The 25,614-nt window shown below is 38.3% G+C and overlaps 1 protein-coding gene across 2 annotated transcripts; it reads left to right on the top strand.

Moving 5' to 3' along the window:
• Nucleotides 1–1,059: 1,059 nt before the first annotated feature.
• LOC129352876 (potassium voltage-gated channel subfamily A member 1) lies at nt 1,060–24,891 on the top strand. Of its 2 annotated transcripts, XM_055022073.1 has the most exons (3): nt 1,060–3,642; nt 20,845–21,121; nt 23,443–24,891. In XM_055022073.1, the coding sequence occupies exon 1, from the start codon at nt 1,304–1,306 to the stop codon at nt 3,029–3,031; it is 1,728 nt and encodes a 575-aa protein (XP_054878048.1). In that variant the 5' UTR covers nt 1,060–1,303; the 3' UTR covers nt 3,032–3,642; nt 20,845–21,121; nt 23,443–24,891. The 2 variants fall into 2 exon arrangements, with proteins under 2 accessions (XP_054878048.1, XP_054878047.1); XM_055022072.1 differs by lacking the exon at nt 20,845–21,121.
• The last annotated feature ends 723 nt before the right edge of the window (nt 24,892–25,614 follow it).

Here is a 25,614-nt window from a genome sequence, read left to right as displayed (position 1 = left end):
CACCTAACGCAGGATGTCCTGATTAAATGAGCTCCAGAGTGCTGAGCACTGGAGAATGAAAGCAGTTTGTAATTGTAAAGAAAAGAGGAGGGTCTTCAAAGCAAGAAGGACAAGAAACATTGGGACTGAGAGCAGAGTGTGGCCCCGGGCCCCGAACTGTCCGCCAGAGAAGAGAGGAGGACACAAAGGCAACAAGGAGGCTGGAATGAAAGACGCTAGACGCCGTCACATGGGATGAGGTTATCTGAACTCAAACTGGAGAAACATGTATTCTAGAAACAGGAAAAGGTTTGGATTAGTCGAAATATTATGAGAAATACCAGTAAACCCAGTAATTTATCTTAGAATAAAGTCATATGACAAAAAGTCTTGGTATTATGAGAATAGAGATGTTATAATGTGACCAAAAAGTTGAAATATCCTAATACAGTCAGACAACAAAATTGCAAAGCATTACAATAAGGTTTAAACATTATGAGAATAAAGTGGTAAAATGGTAGCAAAAAGTCGTAATAACATCATAAGTCATGATATCAGCAGAATAGTCAAAAAATGAGAAGTCAAAATTCTGAAGAAAAAATGAGAACATTCTGAGATTAAAAATGTTGTCAAAATTCTGAGATCAAAATAATAATTTCATTATTATTATTATTATTGGTGGCCCTAATCCTCTTCTGTACATATTCAAATAAATCATTGACTTGTGGTTGTAAAGCCCTTAAATGTGGACAAATTCAAAGAACTATGAAAATCTTCCGATGTGCTGTTCAGTGGATGTTCTGTATTAATCTGATCATCGGTCAGTTTCACTTCAAAACTGGTTAATTTCCAAGAAATAAGAAGACGCGCGATGAATTCTGCAAGAAGGGAGGAGGATACTCTTGGATCATGAAAACTGTCAGTGCGCGCAACAGAGAGAGAGAGAGAGAGAGAGAGAGAGAGAGAGAGAGAGAGAGAGAGAGAGAGAGAGAGAGAGAGAGAGAGAGAGAGAGAGAGAAAGAGAGAGAAATAGAGAGAAATAGAGAAAGAGAGATTTTCAGCGGCGGCTGAGCGCTTAAACCGCCCAGGAACATTTATCCAGCCAACTGTCTCATCCGGGTCTTCTTCCTACTCTGGGTTTACTGTTGACTTTCTTCTGCACTTCTTGGAGCGGCAGCAGCAACACATGCCTGCCTGCGTCGCGGAGCCGCGGCTGTGATTCAGAGCGCAGCTGTCTCCATCACCGGCTCAGCGGGAGGATGTCCGCCCCGCCGCTCAACAAGTCCCCGCTGTTTTTCCCCCGTTAATCGTTGATGGCGGCGGAATGGAGATAGCCTTGGTGAGTTTTGAGAACGGCGGCGCTAAGGGGAGCGGCGGCGGCGGAGGAGGCGGCGGCAATGCCGAAGAGAGCTGCCGGAACGCACTGGAGGTCCCTCAGCCGGGGTTTGTTCAAAGTGGACTGAGAGAGGAGTTCGGTAAGGAGCTGAACACCCGGGGGAGTCCCCAGCAGCAGCAGCAGCAACAGCAGCAGCAGCAGCGCAGCCCCTGGAAGATCAACGACATGAACAACACTCTGAGCTGCAGCGAGAACGCCATGGATGCGCTTTTACGCGCGGACCACAGTCCCCACCTGTTCGACGAGGACATGCTGGACATGGACATGGACACCGAGAGCAACGAGAGGGTCCTCATCAACATCGCGGGGCTTCGATATGAAACCCAGCTGGGCACCCTCAACCAATTCCCGGACACTTTGCTGGGAGACCCGGCCAAGAGGATCAAGTACTTCGACCCGCTCCGGAACGAGTACTTCTTCGACCGCAACAGACCCAGCTTCGACGGGATCCTCTACTTCTACCAGTCCGGGGGGAAGATCCGCAGACCCGTGAACGTCTCCATCGATGTGTTTGCGGATGAGATCCGGTTCTACCAGCTGGGAGAAGAGGCCATGGAGAGGTTCCGAGAGGATGAAGGGTTCATCAAGGAGGAGGAGAAGCCGCTGCCGCAGAACGAGTTCCAGAAGCAGGTCTGGCTCATCTTCGAGTACCCGGAGAGCTCCAGCCCGGCGCGGGGCATTGCCATCGTGTCCGTGATCGTTATCACCATCTCCATCATCACCTTCTGCCTGGAGACGCTGCCGGAGTTCCGGGACGAGCGGGAGCTGGCGGTCAGCAGCCGGCTGGACAACAGCACCGCGCCCCGGCCGTCCCTCACCTTCACCGACCCGTTCTTCATCATCGAGACCACCTGCGTCATCTGGTTCACCTTCGAGCTGATCGTGCGCTTCTTCGCCTGCCCGAGCAAGTCCGAGTTCTCTAAGACCATCATGAACATCATCGACATCATGTCCATCATGCCTTACTTTATCACGGTGGGCACGGAGCTGGCGGAGCAGCAGGGCCAGGAGCACCAGAACGGCCAGCAGGCCATGTCGCTGGCCATCCTGAGGGTCATCCGCCTGGTCCGGGTCTTCCGGATCTTCAAACTCTCGCGGCACTCTAAGGGGCTGCAGATCCTGGGTCAAACCCTCAAAGCCAGCATGCGGGAGCTGGGTCTGCTCATCTTCTTCCTCTTCATCGGGGTCATCCTCTTCTCCAGCGCCGTGTACTTTGCGGAGGCCGACGAACCCGAGTCCCATTTCTCCAGCATCCCGGACGCCTTCTGGTGGGCCGTGGTCACTATGACGACAGTGGGCTACGGCGACATGCGGCCGGTGACGGTCGGGGGGAAGATCGTGGGCTCCCTGTGCGCCATCGCCGGCGTCCTGACCATCGCGCTGCCGGTTCCGGTCATTGTCTCCAACTTCAACTACTTCTACCACCGAGAGACGGACCAGGACCAGTCCAGCCTGAAGGACGAGCCCAGCGGGGGGCCGGAGAGCCCAGAGGTGAAGCGCAAAGGCAGCAGGACGTCGGTGAAGTCTCAGGATGTGGAGAAGAACGAGTCCGACGGCGCTTCGGTGGAGAAGGCGAACATTAAAGCCAACAGCAGCATGGACTTCAAGAAATCCCTTTACGCGTTTTGTCTAGACACGCGGGAGACGGACCTGTAGCCCCGCCGGGTCCGGGCTCCTTCTGACTCATGAACTCGGTTCTGACTAAAACTTTCCTCTCACATCCATCAGTGCATGCATGCAGCAGAGCGGCCCTTTAAACCTGCAGGAAAACATGAACTCTGCGGGCTGCAGGATGAATTAGTGGAAATGGGACATCAGGCCTCAGCAGAGGATAATCAGGGACAATCAGGACTCGGGATAATTACTGAACATGCCGGAGGATTAACCACACTCTGTGTACATAATGTAGGAAGAGAGAGGGGGGAATACTTTATCACATCCTACACTTAGTCCTGGTGTTTACATCAAGCAGATGTGTATATATTCCCCACGTCAGGCTGGAGCTTTTTGGATTTGGTGTTAATTTCTTCTCTTTTTTGGAAAGATAAAGTCTATTTTTGAGATGCAGACACTCAGGTTTTATGGAAGAGCTGAAATAATTTTTTTCTAACGGAGAGTGGACCTCAGCCTTGTTGTTTTTGTCCGATTTGTTTAAATTAAAGAACTTTTTATTTGCGAGGGAGGGAAAACGGACAGAAAACAAAGAACAGGAGCCAAGAAGAGACGACAGAGCAGAAAGGACGTGGAGAAATCAACTCTGAAACCAGGTCAGTGCTAAACAGAAATCTTCTTATTCACACTCAAGATGAATATTATTGGTCCTCTGAGGACGTTTGCTCTTTATTTATAAAAAAAAAATTTATTTTGATTTACTCTAAATACATAACAAACCAATAAGAAACATTTAATTCTTATTGATTAATTCAGTTCAAGTTAAAATAACCAGATTTTTCTGAAACACTGGTTCCATTTATTCAAATACCTCAAATTAAAAATAAACAACTTCAATTGAAGTCATTAAAAGTTTTTCAACTTTTATAAACACAATGGATTATTAACAGAGAGGTTTTAGTTGTTTACTTAATATAAATCTTTGTTTAGCAGACAGTAAATGTGAAGAAGGAACTCTAATTAGATGCTCTGTGCTTACTGTGGTGCAGCATGGTGTGGGCAGCATCATGATGTGGGGATGATCAGTGACAGGACAGCTGGTTAGAGTTAATTAGTGGATAAGTGCAGGAAGAAAACTGGAGTAAAAGTTAATCTCTGTTAGCTCAGTGGTTCCCAAAGTGGGGGCCGAGACCTCCCTTTGGGACGTTAAATAACAAATGTGGGTCATGAGATCCTCAAAAGAAATGAAAATAAATATAAATTATAGTGTCAAGGGATACTCATGTTGTGTTAAATGAAATTTAAAAAACAGTATTTTAAATAGCTTTATATATTGGCTGTTCATTTTGTTTTGCGATTCAGTCCACACAGCAGGAAAGTGATTTATAATTTTTTTTTGCCTATCTAGTCAACTTTTTTATGGCCGTCTTAACGATTCAATTAAAACCCTTTCATTTAAAAACAAACGCGTCTGCTGTCTGGACCATCAAGTCGCATTTTATCCGACGCGTCATCATTCTGCACCAGAAGAAGACAGTCGAGATAAACCCAAACATTTCGTTCGTCTCATGATCTGATACTGTCGGCTCCCATTGCTGAATCACTTTAAAATGGTGGCGGCCGTTATTCATAGACAGTGTGTTGATGAGCAGTGCTCCTCCACTGCGACTCATTTCACCGCTGTTTCACAGAGAAGTCTCACTGAAACCACATCTCATTAGAAGTATGAACAAATAAAAACAACAGATTTCAGCAAATCTACAGGTCCTGATATGAATAGTTTAATTCATACTTAGAAATGTTATAACATTTGTCCATTTCATGGACTAATCCCATGAAATGGTTTAACGATTTCAGATCAAACAAAAACTCCTGATTCTCCATCTAAATATGAAAAGACTTCCTTTTATTTTGTTTACTTCAGACACTCCTGTATCTGAAATGGACACCTTAAATAGTTTGTAGTTTAATTTATAAAACTTACAAATTGAGCATAGGTAAAATCTATATGTTAATATTTGTTCCACACTGACAGATTTGCTAATTTAAATCCATTTTTTTGCTTCTTTGGAGAAACACTGCGTGAATTTAGCATGTTTTAAATTCTGTACGGAGTTAATTTTATTCATTTAATCTGTTTTTTAAAGATTTATCCTTTTTCTTCCTCTACTTAATGCATGATGTGGAAAAAAAATGACACCATACATATTAATTTTAAAATGATTTTGTTTCATAAAGGAAAATATATCCAACACAGTTTTTAATTAAATTTCAGCTGACAAAAAATCTAAAGAAAGTCAACTTATAAACAGAAAGATGGTGAAATACTGCTAAATTTTAAGCTAACATCTCTGGTCTGCCTTAGCTCTGCTCTTGAGTTTACAGCCAATCAGCTTCAAGGAAAATAAATGGGAGTCCTGGATTGGCTGGTTTGGCAAAACCAACGAATACAATGTTAAATAGCACTGCACCTACTAATTTAAGCTTTTTTGCAAATAATTTGGATTTGCAGTCCACAGAAAATCCACAAACACAAAACAGCAAACAGCCAGAGGCCAACTGTACCAACACACAAACATGGTGGTGGCAGTATGATGGTCTGGGGCTGCTTTGCTGCTTCAGGACCTCAACAACTTGCAATAAATCCCCAAATAATGTATTCCGGACTCTAGCAGAAAGTCCACCTCTGAAAAAGTGTAATAAAATGTATTTGTTGAAGTAGTGTAGTCAAAGCCCAAACACAGAAAGCAGGGTGGGTCCAAATTTTTTCAGATAATCTCATGCTGAGTTTGTTCTGCTACTCTCTTCACGTGCAAGTTGTGTTACTTCACTCACTATTAATACCTGAGCAAGATGGCGGCCACAACGTCAAAGAGACGGACTAGATGAAAATCTTAATAAATCTCACCAAAGCAACAGAAAAGTATCGCTGCTACATCTTGGAATCAAAACCAAATATATAAGTTGTCTGTCGGAACAAGACAAACTTCAGCCGGTGGGAAGTGGATTTGCTTTTCCGTTTCTTCGGTCAGAAGCTGCAGAGGACAGATGGAGTCTGCAGGCGCGTCAAGCCGTCAGCTGTCGCAGCGTTTTCCCTGCAGCAGATGGGAGCTTCCTGCACTTTTGTCCTCAGAGACCCCGAAGTGCTGCGGGCTGAGACAGAAGCGTCTTAAAACCTGAAAACACTTTGGATATTTATAGAGCATTTAGCGAAGCAAGCTGCTGTCAGAAATGAAGTTCTCTCCTATGGAGACGTTTTAGTCGTTCACACAGAAAATTTTCTTCAAATTGTTCTTGAAGGAAAAAGTGGAGATAGACTGAGATCTTCGATTGCTTGAATGAAATTCGATCCATGTGGGATCTTTTACTGTTCACCACTACACTCGCCAGGCCAAAGTGTCAGAATCAACCGTGTATCAACCGTGCTGTACAGATAAGTGAAACTCCTGCAGCAACATTCAACTTTCATTGATCATGATCCAAAACATGAGTCAGTTACTTTCCCAGAACTTACAGGTTGCCTTGAGGAACAGACAAGTTCCTTTCCAAAAATTTACAAATTTCTTTCCCAGAACTCTTAAGTTCTCCTGTAGAATGGAAGAACTGCTTTTTCATGACTTTCACGTTGAGAAAGTACTTTCCAGAATCATTACGTTACCTTCCCAGAATGCACCAAATATTTTGCTGAATCCTTCAGGAGAATTTATTAAACATACAGAATACTTTAACAAAAGTAATAAATTACTTTCCCTGGATTTACAGGTTACAGTAAATTCAGGTTTACAAGTTACTAGCATGTTGCTTTCCTGGAACGTAAAAGGAAAACATGAAGGTTTTATACAGGTTCGCAGAAGGTTTAATAAGCATCAGAACCAAATTATAAGCAACAATCAAGGCACTGAACTCAAGTTTGGTCAAATTCAAATAATCAGCATATTCACAAAGTTAAACATCACAAACTGATATTTTCAAGCCTTTATTTCTGCAAATTATTATGATTTTCTGCTGAAAACATTTAAATTCTGAAATGTGGACTCACATTTCAGATTATTTTCAAAAAGTATGTTTATTCCAACAAACCGGCCCCATTGGAACGTATATTCTGTTATATTGAATATGACTTTATATGATGAATATTCATTTGACGAAATGAGTAAAATCTCCCTGTCAGGCTGTTCATCTGTCTAAAAATGTCAACCTGCAGTTTGATTTGTCTTTAATCGTCTCGGCAGCTTTCGTCTTTCTGTCATCATCCATCAGCTGCCTCCACCTCCATCTGAACCTTTCAGGGACACTTCTGTGAGTTTCTGGGAGCGATCCAGGTCCCCTCACTGCCTGTATCCGGTTGGATTATATAACGTTCCCGTTTACTCATCAAGTCATCCACTTCCAGCTGCAAGAGCTGCTTTTTGCATAAAGAAAACAGCCTTTGAGCTTCTTGGCTGAACGGGAAGCAGCAGGATGAAAACCTGTCCTACAGATCCATTTAGCTTCGATATTAGCTGCCATCTTCCAAGGGAAATCACAGAGTGAGCATCCAAGCCTTATAACTTATTTCTATAAATCCAGTTCTAGCTGTTTGAAAGTAAATATTCAAATTTTGTCTCGTTATCATCCCGAATGTAGGCTGCTTTACACACTCCTAGGACTATTAAATATTCCTTTCTCTCAATTTAAGCCTAACAGTTTGCCTGGTTATGTATGCAAACCTACAATGCCCATAAAACATGTCTGTTGTAGACATTTCATTGCTTTTACAAATCAATCATAATGAACAAAAACTGGCTCTTGACAAAAAATAACAGAAGAATCCCTTTAATGTCAAACTGAATTCTAATTCCTCATTAAAATACAACGTAGAAAAGGTCAGGGAGCCTAAAATGGTTCCCTGTGGAATTCCAGCTTCAATTTTGTCACAACAAAAACAAAGCAGGTATTTTAATCAGAGATGCAGGTATTTTCAATGCATCAGCAAAAATTGTAACTTATTCACTCAAACAAATCATTGTCACCAAAAAATCCAAAGTACATTTATCTGAGTTTTCTTTTTTAAATGTTTTTTAAATATATTTCTTTAAAAATTTCACCATAATGTGGAACTTTTTCATTCATTTCAGGCTCCAACAGGTTTGAACATAAGACAAAGTTCCCCACGTATAAAGCAATGAGCTCTAAAATGAAATGTTCTGCTGGACCTATCAATTAGCCAGATCTAACTGGACTTTCCAGGAGGACCGGACAGCATCCAGTCAGCAGGAGTTCTGGCAGAGATCCGGCTGCCGTGTAATCCGCTGCTGATTCAAATTAGTAGCAGCCGTCTGTTGCTGGCAGCTGAATAAAAATCGACCCAGAGAGGCTCAGTGACAGAGAAAACATATCTCAGATTTCTGATCATCTGAGACAAAAATCCTCTGGATCATTTTTACTTAAACTGGTTTAGATTTCTATCTGAAACGTTGGTTCCCATTAGTTCATTTTTCTGAGTTTTGTGTAAATTCGCTTCAACTTAATCTTGACGATTGAGCCAAAAGCTTGTGGCAGTGTTGAGATCTTGTGCATGTTTGAAATAGTTTTTAATTGCTGCTCAACAGACGATTCAATATTGGAAAGAAAAAAAAACTTTTACTATCTTATAAACCAAATAACATAGTTACTTGCATAAAACCATCTTTGGGGGAAAATCTGACCAAAATTCTGAATGTTGCAGCAAATTCAGCATTGCTATAAGCTCTTTGATTTAATATCTTAAATCAAATTGCACTAAATTCATGCAGGAAAACACTCCAAACAAGTTGCACCTATTTTTTATTCAGGTTACAATTATGTAGCGACGAATAAAGCTGAAGCAGTGAAATAATCAAATAAAAAGGAACCAATTATTTACTTTATTGTTATTATAATAAACTTCATTCAAGGTTCTGTTCATTTTCAAATTGATATACAGCAAAACAAAAAGTTACTATATAAAACTATGCAGTGAGTTCACATTTTATACTCATTAAACTGAAGCATGTAGGTTAAAATATCCTCACTTTTCTTTATATTTATGTAAGCAACTATCAGGACTAAGTATGTCTGATTTCAAATGTTTAAATTTTTTTTCTAACATATATAGCTATAAAAAACTCAAATTTTCTGCAAATAATTTCAAGTTGTGTTCCACAAAAATAAAAGGATTACAGAATAGGTGAACTTTGAACCACATTTCTGCAATCAAACTTTAAATTTAAAAATTTTAAAACAAAGTTTAAACAACCAGATAATTTTATGAACATTTCTGGTTAAAAACGTCAGCATCTCCTGTTAAAATATTAGTTTCAACATCATTTGAGACAGATTTTTATGCATCAGGCGAAAATAATTGAAGTGGGAGTTCCACAGGGAATTATTTTAGGCCCCATCTTCTTCAATTAAATTTGAACAATTTCATACATATCTTGATATTAGGAAAAAGAAAAATTAAGAAATGTCAGTAAAGTTTTTGAGATGAATAAAAATGAAGACTGTTAGTGATATTTTCCATTTTTCACTAACTGTTTTTTTGTTCTAAATCCTGCATGCACAGTTGTGGCAGCAGTTTGATTAGAAGTGGATCTCATTTTGAAAAGTTTATCCCTTATTTATACTTTTCCAAAGATGTGTTTTCTGATTGACTTTTGTGACCCTGAAAGCCTCGTCTTGGTGCCACAGTGAGATCTGAGCCTGAACTTCAAGCCTAGTCCTCCAAAACTTGTGAAAGAGATTATAAAACTTTTGCGCGCTCACAGAAATCCACATCTGCGCCTGTCAGGATGAGCGACGTCTCATTTCACTGACGGTTTGAAAGCATCCATGACTAAAGTGAGATGCGGTCCGAGCGGCTGCATGATGCCTGCAACTTTTACGCACAGTGGGCCATAATTTTGTTATTTTTATCCACATTACTATTTAATCCGGGTATCTTCTGCCCTGCGTGATAGAGGAAATAGCAGCGAGTAATTATATGCTTGTACACACACACAGATTGATTCAAATTATTGAAACTGTCAGAAATAAAAACGTGACAGTGAGGATCAGCTGGAGACATGACAGAGGCTGGATATAAAGATGGAGGAGAGGCTTGAATTCACAGAGATGATTAAAGCGAGCTTCAGTCTGCAGCGACCTCTGACTCCGCACAGGGCAGCAAAGTGCTGCGAGCGCATGAGACAAAGCAAAGAGGAAGTTACATAACACACACATTCATAGAAAAATATAAATATATATGAGCACATGGAGAGAGCGCCAGTCCTCAGCTGCAGGCTTCAGTGCAGCCTGAAAAAAGAGGCAGAGCAGCCAGAGAGCAAAGATGGGACAGTATGAACCAGCCATGACTCCGGAGGAAATGCTGCTTTCAGCTTCCATCATGTTCGTCCAGAGGAGTCGGTCAGGGCGGTTTATGGAGCCGCTAAAACGTCTTCAGATGCAGGTTTTCTTATCACACGTTATTAAAAATGTTTTCTGCAGGTTTTAAAATTAGGTACATTCCTGTAAAAACAAGTTTCTTCCTTAAAATCCATCCTATTTTTATGTCGCTCAAATTCTGAATATTACAAAGGAGTACTACTACTAGGCTGATAAAAAACATCAAAAGTAAAAAAGTCATAACATTGAGAGCAAAAACCTCTTATGATAATAAAGTCACAATAATGTGAGGAAAAAAGTCATAACACCAGAATAGTCATGAAACAAGAAAGTCATATTGCAAAGTCAAACTCCGAGAAGAAAGAGTAGTAATACAAGAAAAAAAATTAACAATATATGAATATATAGTAAGAATTTTAATAGAATGAAATAGTAATTTTATTTTTGTATTTTTTTTCTTTCTTTTAATGACACTATTGAGGGGAAAAAAGAGCGAGAATGTGAGTAGAGGAAGTGGAACTGCTGCGTAAACAGTCTCCACCCCCTTCAAAATAAAAGCATGAACACAAACATCTAATTGAACAATTTGATAACCAAAACTTCAACACTGATGTCAAATTTTATTCAAATGAAAGTTTACAAAACAGCGAAGTAAATTAACGCTTTAAAATTTATCTGGAAACATTAGCTTATGGTAAGCTAAGTGCGCTAAACGGTTTTCAAAGTTAGCAAAAATGCTAAATGAGAAGCTATCCGCTATGAGCGCATTCACAAAAGTGTGCCTATATTTGTTGGTAGATATAAAAATTCAATGCATTTTGGGAAATTTTGTTGACTGTTGCTGGTTTTAGCCTCTGAACTTTTCCTCTTTGACCCATTTTTGCTGTAATTTTGGTCGCTCCCAGATCTCACTGGTTGCTACATTTGTGGATAAAAATTTTTGTGGACTTAAATTTTTAAGTCCAAAAGCCTTAAAAAAATTTTTTTAAGTTTTGTCCCCTTTTCTTTAGTTAAAGGCATTTTTGTTTTCTTAGATCTTTTATGGTCGCCTACTTTGTGCTATCAGGTTATTTTAAAGGATTTTTTAGAGAGACTCCATAATTAATGTATTTGTTGTTTTGTTTATTTATTCTGAATATTTAAAATGTCAGTGTTAAATATTGATTTCTATTTAAAGTTTATTGATATTTGAGAATGTGTTCCTGCATAATTATGACAAATGGTCTCAAAACAACAATATTATCATTTATTGCAATAATTTATCATCCAGCAAAATTTGTTATTGTGACAATAAATTAGATTTTTATACATAGTCTGGTTGGTTTATTGGTTCTGGATGGATCAAAATCCTCTCGAATTCAAATTAAAACTTGAAAATATTTGGGTTCACTGATTTATTGAAATAAATTAACTTCTCACAGTGCTGGGTAAAGTCCTGGATAAGGAAGTGAATTCAGACAGTATATATGGACTAAATGGGCAGTGAAGCACAAAGAGTGCAGCCTGTACACACAGTTCAACATCAACCAGTGCCTGATGATTTTTACTCTACATATTTACATTCAGCTTCATGTTTACGGTGGCCGTCCATCAGTCGTCCCCCTCTGCTGTAATTGGGGGTTTCATAAGAACCGATCTTCTGTATGGAGGAGCTCAGGTGTGAATTCACTTCACACTCTGAGTCACCGTCATGCACAAACACGTGTGCTGTTTGGCTCACAGGCTTTTTTATGTTACATAAACCAGAATTTGGGTTTATAAATGTCCAGATGATACCGTTAAAACCAGCTGGAAACTGATTATTTATTTTCTGACTAATTAAAATGAAAGGAATCATCTGCAAATCGAATCAACTTTTATCTGGATGGATTATCAGATATACCTTTGTCTCCCAAGGTCGCCAAAGGTCACCAGGACAAAGTAGAGCCAAAATTGTAACGGAAAAATTCTTGCTGGCCAAAGAAAAGAAAAAAAACACTAAAATCGAGCAAATAAGGTCTTCCAATTTTTTATTTTTAGGGGAAGATTCAGAGCATCTTCAGTCAGGGGCTTCTTCAGATTTGCTGTAATACAGACTGTTACAGCTTTCACTATGCAACTCTTTGAAGACTTTGATTTGATGAGTTACAATAACATTTAATTCATATTTTGGGTCAATAAAATATTTTTGAATTTGAAGGAAAGTTTTTCATTGCTGCGGCGCCCCCTTCTGGCAACATGGGGGATTTTATTTTTCCTCTTACATTGCACCGCAACATTATTGCCTTCCTAGGATTGTGGTAATAATCAATAAATAAATTAAGCACATAATAAACGAAAACAAGTTTTATCATTGCAACAAACTTATTTTCTTGCTTTTCTGCTGGTGTGTTAAAATCAAAATTGTACCACATAGCGCCCCCTGCTGTTCATCTCAGTGACCCTTTTAACAGCCAAAATCAATTAATAATTTCTCAGGATGTGGTAAAATTTTCACACATTTGATAAACTGTGAGCACTTTTTTACTAACATAAAAGATTTTAAAAATATACATGTTTGAACTGTAGCATCTAATTTGTGACGTATAGTGAGATTTTTTAAATGTATTTTATGTAATAAGTAGTGGGTTTTATGCACCACCCACCATGGAGTCATAATCCAGCTTATTAAATGGAGCCGTGACAGTAAAACAGGAAGCGATCTTCTCATCAGAGTTTGATGATTCCCAGTTTTCAGCTGCCGGCTCCGTGACGTGGAAACATAAGGACTCGGATGAGCTTATGTAATGGCTGATTGTTTGGCCTCGGAGAAGAGCTGTTAACTTTAAAATGGAAATCATCGCGAGGGCTTGAATTAGTGAAATCAGTGTGAACTCCACTGAGAGGGCTAATTAATCCCTCTCACTGTTCCCAACTCGCTGTGCTTCAGTGGGATCATCGGAGCCGCCGCAGGGATCGACTTAAACATCACATGTTCATAAAACATCACCTCCATCTTAAAACTGCTCCTCCTGATTAATGACTATGGATGTTTGACGGCCACAAACGCCGATTCCTGATTAATTATTTTGTTGATTGTTGGTGTTAAAAGGGTGACTGAGAAAAACAGCAGGGGGCGCTGCGTGGTGCAATTTTGATTTTAAAACTCCAGAAGAAAAGCAAAAAAGAACGTTTGACCTTTTAAGCAAAATAAATGATAATCAATTTTAAAACAAATAAAAACAAGCTAAATTGAACAAATACAGAAAAAGGAGTAAAGAAAATAAATATTATTTATTATTAAATACAATATTAATAATAAAACACACACTAAAGAAATAAGAAAAAAAAGTAATACAAGTAGAAAAAATAAATAAAATCTATAAGTAATCTATATTTATTATTTATTAGAATAGATAATGAAAAATAGAGTTAGAAATTTAAATAAAAGTGATTTTATAGGTATAGGAAAAAAAATTCAATCAAAAAAACAAACACCCATTGAATATAAACAAATAGAAGCAACAATAAAAATATAAAAATTATTAATACTAATATTACTATAACATATTATCAATAATAATAAGAAATTTAAAAAAGGGAGAAAATAAAACTGTTTTGACCACATGGCTTTGGGAAACAGAGTACGCTTCCTGTTATGTAGCTTTTTCTTTTTTCGTAACAAAGCCACTTCTTGCATTAAAATTCATCCATGGGAATTTAGAATGTGTTGCATATATATTTCACATTTAAAACCAAAATATCCTGAAAATACCACCAACCAGCCGTGTTTGTGGTGTAACAACATGGTGCATTTACTCATTTAAGAGGATATTCTGACCTGTTTTTATTCTGGTGCGACTTCATTTGAACTTCAGCTCCGTTTCTGCAGTTTGACTGCGCTCCTCCTGAAAACCGAAAGAAAGAGAGGAATCAAATAAGCAGAAAACAAGCAAACAAAGAGGCATGAGTGGAGTGTTATCTAAGCAGACAGACTGAACGGAGCGCTTCCACATGAGCGGCCGCCGCCATCGTTTCTGCATCAGCGGCTTCAAAGCGTGCAGCACAGCGCTGCCCACAGTGACCGTGATGGTGCTCGTATGCAAACAGGAGCCACATCAGGACCAAACTGTTGCTGTTCCAGCTGCCATTAATGCAGCTGGAACAAGTGATTGGTTGTACCATGCTACATTCTGGTCCTCGTTGAGTCTTTGATGTCATTAATTCTCTTTGAAAAATCATCTATATAATTTCACATTCTGGGTTTTCTTCACTCTGCAGTCATTTTGTGTATTTGGTATGAGATTATGTCTCTCTCTGGTTAGATGTAGGTCACTTTACTCTGTTATCTCCTGCAGAGATATCACCTTTCAATATAAAGAGAACAAAATTGACTGAGTTTTTCTTGAATAACAGGTCAGATTCAATCAAATTGGATGTCAAAAAAATTACATTTAAAGCCTTTCTTGTCATATGACGAGAGGAGAACAACGCTTGTAATACTAAACTTAACTTGGATTAAGGTCTATGTTTTGACTAGACTGTTGTAACAGACAAACTATGATTTTACCTAACTCATTCCCCCACCTGATTGTATGTTTAAGGTCATAGGTGAACAACAGTGAGCCATAGCCTCAAGTCTTCTGCAGCCATGACTTTTATGGATTTCTGCCAAAATATTTTTTAAAATGTTTTTATTATCTGTATTGTGTAGAATCAATAATTCTACACAAAATCAATCATTTGTATGGTGCTTAATTGACTTAAAAGCTTCACAATCGCAGAGTGAATGTTCAGTTAGCCAGCACACCCTAGCCAACTGAAATTAGCTCGGAGGTGCTTGTCTTTTACGCAGCGCCTTATTTTATTCACAGAGCTGGATAATAAAAAGTAAATTACTTACATTTTAAAACAACCTTTTAACACGATATTCTTAGCTTGTGGCTTCCTTGAATGTTTATTAAGAATCATAAATATCCCCATGAAACAGTGAAATCGCAGTGAGGCACAAAATGGCCACTACACCGGAAGTAGCTGATTAGACAAACTATTGTCCGAAATGACTTCATAAATATTGACGTAAATTCAGCATGAAGATGTCTTTTGTTTTATGTTAATCGTGTAAGGCATTATTTGGGGGTTTGTTCCCGGTTTACTCACAGGCAGATGAAAGCAAACCAACTCGAACAGGAAGCAAAATGTTAGCGTCAGATGGAACGGGCGACGCAGAAATCCTTCTCAGCTCCCTCTATGTACTCTACTATTTATGTAAATCTTCTTTTTTTCTTCTAATATATGTTGCCTTTAGCAGAAATTGCTCAGTAATATTTTGAAAATTGCTTCAGACATTAAAAAAACTATTTTCTGTAGTAGATCAGCTGACATTTTCTCATTTATTTTCTAATGTCAGAGAACAGAGAGTAAAGCAGGGCAGATTTGTGGAATAATGCAGAACATTAAGAATCCTATGAGACATATTTTTCTATGCTGATCGGGTTGTGTTGCTGTAGAAACGCATGAAGGGTGTTGCTGCATAAAATAAGTTTGTAAATAAGAGCGAAATTAATATTTTGGATCAGAATCTGTGATAAGCGTGATAAAAAAAAAGGCTGTCGCTGTTTATCACCAACACCAGAGCCAAAAAATAAAAGAACAACACATGGGACCATCGTTTAGGGACCATCTGTTCTCATAAAAAAGCTTTCATTCAGTATTAAAGTCACTGGTAAACCCATGTTTCTAACAACGCTCTGCTGCAACAACGGTGCAGTTCATGGAGAGGTTACTGGAGCAGGTTGGAGGGATTGTAACACTGACTGGAAGACAGCAGATGAAAAATTAAAAGACAAAATAAACAAGAAAAGACACAATAGGTCTAAGCAAGGCAGACAAACACAAGAAACAGACATGAAAGATCCCATTGTCAAAAAAATTGTGCATATGCTAAAATATCAAAACACCTTTAAGTTTTTTAACAATATATCTCCACATATTGAGGCAATTCTAGACTTTTGTTGTTGCATTGTGACTTTTGACATGTAGCTTTTTGTTTCTGTGTTGTGACTTCTGTTGTTCTTTGTGGCTTTGCATTTATTGACCCTTCTGGGCTGCGGTACATATTGGACAGCACTGATGATAACCCCGAACATGTTGTAACTTTGATGTGATTAAGATGTTGACACACTGTGAACGGTGGAATCTGTGAGCGAACCAAACCAGATGCTGTGAGATATTTTAAAAACCAAACGGCGTCAGATCTGCTTGCTCCAACAGTTCTGACGTATTAAAAGGAATTTAAATATATTTGGAGGATTTTTTTTATCCTCTTTTAATTTGTTTCTGGATGCTGTGGTACTTTTTCAATTTTTACTGCCTGGGATGATGCTTAACCATAGCAACGAGGAAGTTGTTGACAAGCACCAGCGGCTTATCGACGTTTGTAAAGCTGAGTTATTATCCAGAATCTTTTGTCACACAATATTGAATCACTTATTGAATGAGAACAATAAATCAGGAAACATTACTGTTGATTTAACCTGACAGATAAATCTGGGATAAAACTCTGTAGCTTGTCAGTAATGGATTCTCTCACCTGAGTTTGTGAGCTATTTTAGGAGCTGAAAGAGGGAAAATCCTGATTTGTTATCCCCAGACGAGGTGGCACGGCTGCGTCACATAACCCTCTGTTTTTATTTACATTTATTTTTAGTTTTTTTTCCCAGCTGATGGGTCACAGCGGCACGTTTGACTCCATGTGCCACAGGAGTCATGCATGAACACACAGATTTAATTACTCAGTATTAACGTTCAGCATGTCTCACCCCAGATATAAATAGATGATGTGGGAGTGCATGTGGATTGGAGCTGCTGATGCTGAGGTTCGTGTTTGCACGCTGCGGTCACATGCTCCCAGCGGCCAATTAGGGAGCGCCGCTGAGTTTCACAACCGCTGATTGTGATTAATTTTATTTTTTATTCAAAGACCAACAAGAAGAAATTTCTCAGTTCATCTCAGTTCGACTGGCTGGAGAAGATCTGAAAAAGTTATTTTTAAAAATTTACTACAGATTTCGGACTTGGACTGGGCCATTTTGACACATAATTAGCATAATGCTGCCACCACTGTGTTTTGGAGTGTTTTTTTAACAGAACAATTTCTCACTCATACATGTTTGCATTATCCCCTTGACAGCTTGATGAAAAACTGCAAACTTACTTACTTCGTCTTTTCCTCTGCAGTTTTGTCGCCACTTTTAAAGAACAGATTTAGAGCTGAACAGATTCTCCCACCTGAGCTGGGAATCTCTGTTGCTCCTCCAAAATTGCAATTCAGCTCAAAAGTACTTTATTCATTCCAGAAGGAAAATTAAATGCCATTCAAAGTAAGAGTCATTATGGATGATAATGCTGTGGATAGCAATGATCTCCCATAGCAGTCAGTCTTCCAACTAATCTGAAGAGGCCTCTGACTGAAGAGTTGCTGTAGGACAGTTTCTGACATGCTAACAGCTGAATTTATGGACAATTTTAGGACTTGTCCTGGATGACACCATCAGTTGTTGTCGGAATGCATTATGGCTTAAAAATAAAATCTCCAATTTGTTTAATTTCAAATCCAATTTAAAAATTTATTTTTTGCTTTCTTTTCTAAAAATAAACAAATTACAAATGAAAGAAAGCATTTTTGAAAAATGTCTTTATTTTAGTCATGTCTTCTGTAGAGTATCAGCATCAGGCTATGAGAATATCATCAGAACAAAGATTCAGTTTTACCAGAAAAAGTCTTAAAATTACAAGAAAAAGTTATTTCAATGAGACAAAATGATTCATTTTATTTTTTATTTTTTAATGTATTGTATGGTTCTCATAAAAAAAATACTGTTATAGTCCATGACTGATATGACAATTAATAAAAAGTAATGTTTAATATCATACATCAGCACAAACATACAATCCCTTACAGATATTTCTAAATTAGCACCACAAAATCTGTGATTTTGATTACATCAAAAACAATCACAAAATCCTTGATTAACTGATCAATGTGAAAGGATGTTCAATATCATTTAATTTTAAGAAACACTTATTGAATGTGGAAACAAACAGTTAATTATTGATATTTTAACAGTTGGTTTTATCGATGCATTCTGGCATATTCCGAGTTTTGATTTGGCCCAAAATGAAATTTAGTTCAACACGCTTGTTTCACAGTGTAACAGCAATAATATTTAAATCAACATATCAAGCGACACGAAGTAACATATCGTCAAATCTTCCCGTGAAGGGAATCAACATAAAGATGGAATATGATCAATTTAATGTGATTTAAAGGTAAATCTGTGTAATCTGGTGGTGGTTTTGCTGCTTGAATAAATCAGAGGCCTTGACTCTGCAGGCAGCAGACCGTCTTCCCGGCAGCTCATCACCATCACACTTCGCTCTCCGAGAGGACGCGGGTGTGAAGTCGTGGGCTGTGAGCAGCGCCGAATGTTCTCTCATTCATCTCCGACTGTTAAATAACCAGAATGAACTGGAGCAGAAAAGTTGTCACAACAGGAGAACATCTCTGCTCAGCCAACAGGAACATTTTACAAACCAAATGTGAGCTCGAGCTCACCTGCAACTGACTGTACGTTACGCACGAGCGCGCCAACATGATGCAAGACGTTTTCCTTCCGCCATGAGGCGCAAAACAGGAAGCAGAACCAGCGCAGTGGAAACGAACCAACACATTTCAGTGCAATGAAGAGCCACCATTTTATCTTTATTTAACCCCATCCTGTCTGGGACATTTCAGTAGTAAAAAAGTTTATGTCTTTTAAAAACCTGGTTTATTTTATATTACTGGTTATTAGTTCTATTCTCACTTGTGTAGTTTTACTTTTAGTAGTTTATTATTGAATCATTCTTTCCTTTTTTGTAGTTTTCTGAGTGGTTGAATTATTATTCTTGTATATTGGGAAAACGTTTTATTTATCGAAACTTTTCGTCACATGGAACAAAATTGACAACTCAGAATTACTTGGAAAATAAGAAAAATAAGAACAATATAACAATTTAAAATAAAATTTTAAGCATAAATAAGTGGTTGTGTAAATTAATGTATCCCCAAAAATAAAAAAAAATTATTTTGCACATTTGCTTTGTTAAAAGAAAGACAATCAAATTGTGTGTTTTTGGAAAAATATATATATTTATTTTAAAAAATGGATTGTTTTCACTTTTTGTAAAAAAAAAAAAAAAAAAAAAAAAAACTTAGATGTCATTTTTATTATTAATTTTTGGTTGACCAAATTCGAAATTGATCATTTTTAAAGATAATAATAATAATAATTTTTTGACCCGACAATACTTTAAACTGAGTTTTTCCCAGAAATTGTTTTGTGGGTTTATTCTCTGCTTGAAAGATGTTCATTTTAACAGTTGCATCAAATCTCTTTATTTTTCTTGATAGTTTTACTCACTGGGGAAATGTTTGTGGAAAATAAATTTTCTAGATTCCTTGCAAACAGATTTGAACACAGCCAATAACATAACTTAATGTCTATATTTTGTTTTTATGTTTAAACTAAAACTAATACAACTTATAGCAGCAATATGGCTGCAAAATATTTCTCATATTTGCTGAATTTATTGTAAGTGTCAAAAGTTTATTTTATTTATTAATTAGATGATGGTAATAAATCCTGAAAATCCCAATAAGAAAAGGTGGAATATTTGGTTTTGTTTTCATATTGGAAACTCTGAGCCTCACTGATGGATCATGTTCCAAGCTGAGCATTATATCCTTAAAAGCAGATGTTATAAATCCCAGCAGGGCCACCAGGATTTAGCCTGATCCAATTGGCTTCAGGAATCATTACACAGATATGACCAAAGTAAAAGGATCTGCACAGATTTTAGAAAGCAAATGCCGACATTTTTAATCTGGATGCCTCAGAAAAGTATTCATAAATCCAATACTTTACAACCAGAAACTTACATTAATTATAAAGAAATTTGATGGGATAGACCAAAATAAAAGTTGTGCAAATGAAAAACGGCAGCAAAACTTAATTTAAAACCAATAAAAACAATTGCTCTCCATCCACTATGACTCAGGTTGAACTATTTAAGAGGAATGTGAAGCAATTTCAGTAAAACATGGTTTTACAAACAGTTGTAAATGTAAATGCACTCCACACTTTTCAGATTTTTTTGTAAATCACAAAAAGCTTTGCAATTACTTTGTGCGTTGCGTTACAAATACAAACAGCGCTGAGACCCTCCTTCCGGTGTTGATTGGTTGTTTTCGGTGCTTTTCTTCAGATGACAACAGTAGCTCAGGAGGATGTGGATGAGGCAGATTTTTTTCACAAATTATGTAAATAATCTCTAAGAAAGAAAAACCCATATATATTTTGAATTAGCATTTCCCATGAAGGGATGTTAATCCTCCCTGTAAGTGAACTGAATGCATCCAGTCACTGTTGGGACTCGGTGTATCGTCGCTGTCATGTTTTATTTTTTATTTTCAGCTCATTAGCCTCGCTGCACGACTTCACGACGCTGCTGCAGAGCCAAAGTGACGGCTGCAAACGAGCCTCTGGCGAAACGCTTATCGTCCGAGTCAGAGGATGGGGGGGGGAGCGGGGTCAAGGTCGCGAAGGCCTGCATGCAAACTCAGCTGTTTCAGGTGTTGGGAAGCCGTCGCCGTGGCAACAAGGGATAAGGTGGAAGCAGAATCAGAAAACGTGTCCTCCTCTGTGAGCTGACAGCCAAAAACAACAAAACAAAGCAAGACGAGCCCTCCAGGTTAGCGCGATGTTTCACAGCCTCAGCAGTGAATCATCACATCCAACTGCTTCGTTCTGATTTTAATCAGTCAGTAACAGGAAGGACACAACTTCATCTCTGCAGCCTGCTCCCAACACGCAAACATGGAAAAAACGCATGTCATCCTCAGAAAACACCACTTTGCTTCATCTTTACGTCAGTTTAACGAGACCACTGGAGCATAAACACCAAAATGTCACAGCTCCAACATCTGAAAAAGGTCAGAGAGTGTGTGAGAGGAGCGCTCAGTTTCAGCCCAAATATTTAAGGAAGCGGGTCGGTTTTGATCGGAGGGTTTCTGACTCTTGGAGATCTGTTTATCAGGAACCACAGATCAACTGGAGTCAATAGGAGTGTAGAGATCCTGCAGCTCCGCCTAGTGGACACAAAGTTAGGTTCAGAGCAAGCTGCCAATTAAAACTACACTGCAAAAAATACATAATCTTACTATTATGATCTAGTTTCTGTGCAAATATCCGAGTTCACTTTAAAAAAGACAAAACTAACTTACAAGTAAGTTTTCAACAAGATATAGGAGATTGTTTTAAGTCAATTTGATATGTGGAAAATATCTTATAAGTACAATAATCTGCCAGTGGAACCAGTTCTTTTTCACCAATATTAAGGAATTATTGATTTTTTTAAAAAACAACAACTTCAGTTTATTTTGAACCAATAACATTGCAATTAAACTAAATAGTTTTTGAAATATTAAAGAAAGTAAAAAATTCAGAATTTTTTGTGAAAATTTTGAGTTTTAGCTCATTAACATGTGCCACCCTGTTTTTAGAGGAACCGATAATTGGATAATTAATTTAGGGTTTTTAGGGTTTTCCTATCTGACAGTCCAAAAAACTCGGTTCCTTTGTTACGTTTTCAGCTGGTGTGGTTCCCTTTCACACTGCATTGTCAAACAAACCAAACACTTTGAAAAAACTGTTTCCTCCTCGCCTGTGGTGGCTCTGAAACAAGAACCACAAAAACCTCTGAAAAATACACAAGTGCATCTTCCTTTGTAACAAATGTAATCAAAAATGGAGTAGCATCAGATTTTAGCAGTTGTTTCACACTAACCCAAACAAACTGGAGTTGGATTAAAGAAGGAAGTGTGATGGCTGCCACTAGTTTATATTATAAACTAGCATAATTAATGCCGAACCAAGCTAGGAAGACGCAGAATGGAGGATTGATGCCTGGATACTGTGATAAGTGAGCATCAGAGGAAAAAAGACGAGCCAACCTAGCACCTCATGACCTTCTAGGAATGTCTCTACGGAGGGAAATCAACGAAGGAAAGTCCTCCTCTCCAGTGGATTTGGCTTCTGCATATGCTGCGATGGATTACACTGATCCAACTTAATGCCCACAGTGACGCAATCATTCATAACTACAGGAGCTGCTGAGGGCTGAGGATGCTCCCTGGACCATCTGCCGTGGACGGCAGGATTAACTTCCAGGAAGATGGCGCTGAGGTGGGGGTGGAGCTGCATAAAGACCTGGTGAAACCTCACAGGTTACGGCAATAAAGGGCACTTCCTCTTACCAATAGTCTCGGAATTTGTTTGTATTTTGCTTCAAATCTATGACGGAGACAAACTAGTTAATGATTCTGAAGAAAAGGGAAACTGAAACACATTCAAATCTTAAAGGTGTGGTGTGCATTTGCATTCAGCCGTCTTGTGCAATGAAATTAAAATTGCCCTTTCTTCTTCCCCAAACCACTCAAACTGAGTCAGGTTGGACAGAAGGAGTCACCAATACTGAACTTGTGCAGAAAATTTTGATTTGGGTTCATGTATGAACTTTGACTAGGACCTTCTCTAAAATCAGCCAAAATTGTAAAATCAAAAGGTCTTGATGGCCAACAAAATGTTCATTCACCTACTCATCACTAACCTAAGCATTCAGCACTTTAATTAAACAAATAACATAGTTGGGAATTAAGTCACATTTCATGGGAACTGCGGCGTTACCTAGCAACCCTCGCCAAGTCCAGCCCGTCACCTAGCAACCCAAGCGGAGCTCCAGCATGTTTGGTGAGATGTACAATGGCTGCTGTTATTGTTGACTTGCCATTCAGAAACCACTTTCTGCATTCTGGTTGGTTGTGCAGAGGGCTCCACTTCTGCTTCTCAAAAATGTCAAAAACAGCTCATTCTGGAAGGAACTCAAAATAGGCAGAAATTATCTAACAATGATTTTGTGTAAAGAAAATGTAATGAACATGTTTTGTGCAACCCAAAGTGAGACCAAAAGGGAAACTAAATCCTTGTTTTCCTCCGTGTTTCTTGTCTCCTCAGAGAGTCGAAGCCCTGCCCTCCGACCATCAGGAGTCAATCGGACCGCAGGAACAGAACCATCTGCTGCGCTTCCAGTCAGCATCAACATTCCTGTTCTTGGAACTCTGTGCCTTCAACCAAAACTCATCCTGTGTTTTTGGGTTTTTACTCTTCCCTTGGAGCAGCTTTCGGATGATTTTATTTTTCTTCCTGACGGATGAAGGAGGGCCTGGGAATGGAGCTGCTGTCTGTCTGTGGAAACGAAAAAAAAAAATCAAACACATCCAGGATTTTCATCTTTGGATCGTTTTAATGTGTTTCTTTTTTCTACAGATCGTGTCAGTGATTTACTTCCTATTGAAGGAAATCCCTCGCTGTGCAATATAAGTCCATATTTCTGTGAAGTTGTCATGTGGATGTAGAAGCTGAACAAACATTTTGGTTTATTTTTGTAATAATGTTTTTCTGATTTCTATTTTTCTAAAACAATGTGAAACAGATGAAGGGGAAAAAATAAGAACATTTTGAAGGAGAACGGGTGTTTGGATGTTGTTTTTTCTCTGATACTTCCCCTTCCAAAGCCATCAGAGACGATGCATTCAGGGTCACACAGTCTGGGACGGACACATCAGCTCGTCTCAACTGGAGCTACTTTTTAGGTGATGTCTTCTGTAAGTTCAGGCGCGTAAATCTGAAGTGTTTAGTATTCTCTACCTTCGTGTGGCCTGTTCTTCTTGCTGTCCTTTTGTACCTACATATCAATCAGGAAATGGGAAGTCAGAAAAAAGAACAAGTTTGTTCTCCAGAAAAGATGAAAAACACTGAGTTCTCAAACAGAGTCTAAAGTAAATGACAAAAAGCTTGAAGTTGAGTTTACACTGCATTTATTTTAATATTTCTTTTAGGTTTTTAACTAACTCACAAACTAACAAAAATATTTAAAGACACCCGTAGAAACTTCTGCCTCCTCATGTTATCACTTTCCTGGAACTTCCATGTTACTTTCATAAATCCTGAAGGTCATTTTCTGGAAGAGGGTGCTTTACAAAAAGTTGAAGGTTACTTTCTTTAAACCCTAGATCTACATTTCAATAATTAACATGTTACCTTATGATTCTTTAATTACTTAAGTGTTTTTAAATTAGAAGATACTTTTCTTCTCCAGTGCTCTCTAGTAACATTCAATTGCATTTCATCAAAATCTACTATCCTAAAACTTGGATAGTTGCAAGTTACTTTTCAATAATATGTAATTTTCTTAAAGGTAACATGTAAGTTACAGGAAAATATCATGTAAGCAGCAGGTAAACAACAAATAAATAGTCTCATTAAGTACATTTTGAGTCACTGGAACATTTACTTAAAGTCCTAGAAAGTTAAGAGGACATAACGTGAAATCCTGGCTGTTCCCTTTGAGATACAGTAAAGTAATCAACATTCCCATGATAAATAACCTAAAAATCCCATTAAAGTAGCCTGAAAGTGTCCCATTAAAGTAGCCTGAAAGTGTCAGGACAGTAATAAGTCAATTCTTGAAATCTGTAGAAAGCGCCATTTAAGATTCAAGGAAATAAGCAGTGGTGGACATTTAGCTAATTTACTTGGTTGTTTTACTGAACTTTCAGTTGAATAAACTGAATTGACATATGTCTTGATGTCTTGATGTTTTGGGTATCAACTGTTAAGAATTATTCATGCTTTTATTTTGAAGTGAGTGAAGACGGTTCCATTTCCTCTCCTCATGTTCTCCATCTGTGATGCTCTGCAGCAATAGAGGTTTATTCTGCACCCAGAATTCGCCATAAACAGTTTAAATTCTGCTGATGTCCTGCATGTTTTCTGACCGAAGTCAAGTTATCAATACTCAACAATCTAAAACATGAGTGAAATATCTGCCCCAAAGAATCACTTCCAGAAGTGAAACTGAATAAGTGTGCAAAAACAAATTTGTCCCAACAGAGGGTTATGCCAACATATTAACATAGTTATGCCAACATATTAACATAGTTGAATTTAGCACTAGCATCAGCTTCTGCTAAATACTATTGGTAGTGCTTCAACATTAGCTGAACTAATGTTTATGATTAGTGCTTTAGTGCCATATGGTTGTATGAACAAAAGTTCTTGTACTGAAGTGTTTTTTTTTTCATTTTCTGCTTCAGTAGTTACGCTCATTTCATGTTTCTGCTCATA

This window comes from Poeciliopsis prolifica, unplaced genomic scaffold, assembly GCF_027474105.1.
Source record: "Poeciliopsis prolifica strain line A6 unplaced genomic scaffold, Auburn_PproV2 SCAFFOLD081, whole genome shotgun sequence".
NCBI classification, from domain to species: Eukaryota; Metazoa; Chordata; class Actinopteri; order Cyprinodontiformes; family Poeciliidae; genus Poeciliopsis; species Poeciliopsis prolifica.
Note: the sequence above shows the minus strand (reverse complement) of the source record. Positions and strands in the feature narration are given on the sequence as shown.

What these genes read in the sequence shown, in the direction of transcription:
- LOC129352876 (XM_055022072.1), top strand. Translation starts at nt 1,304, where the DNA reads ATGGAGATAGCCTTGGTGAGTTTTGAGAACGGCGGCGCTAAGGGGAGC.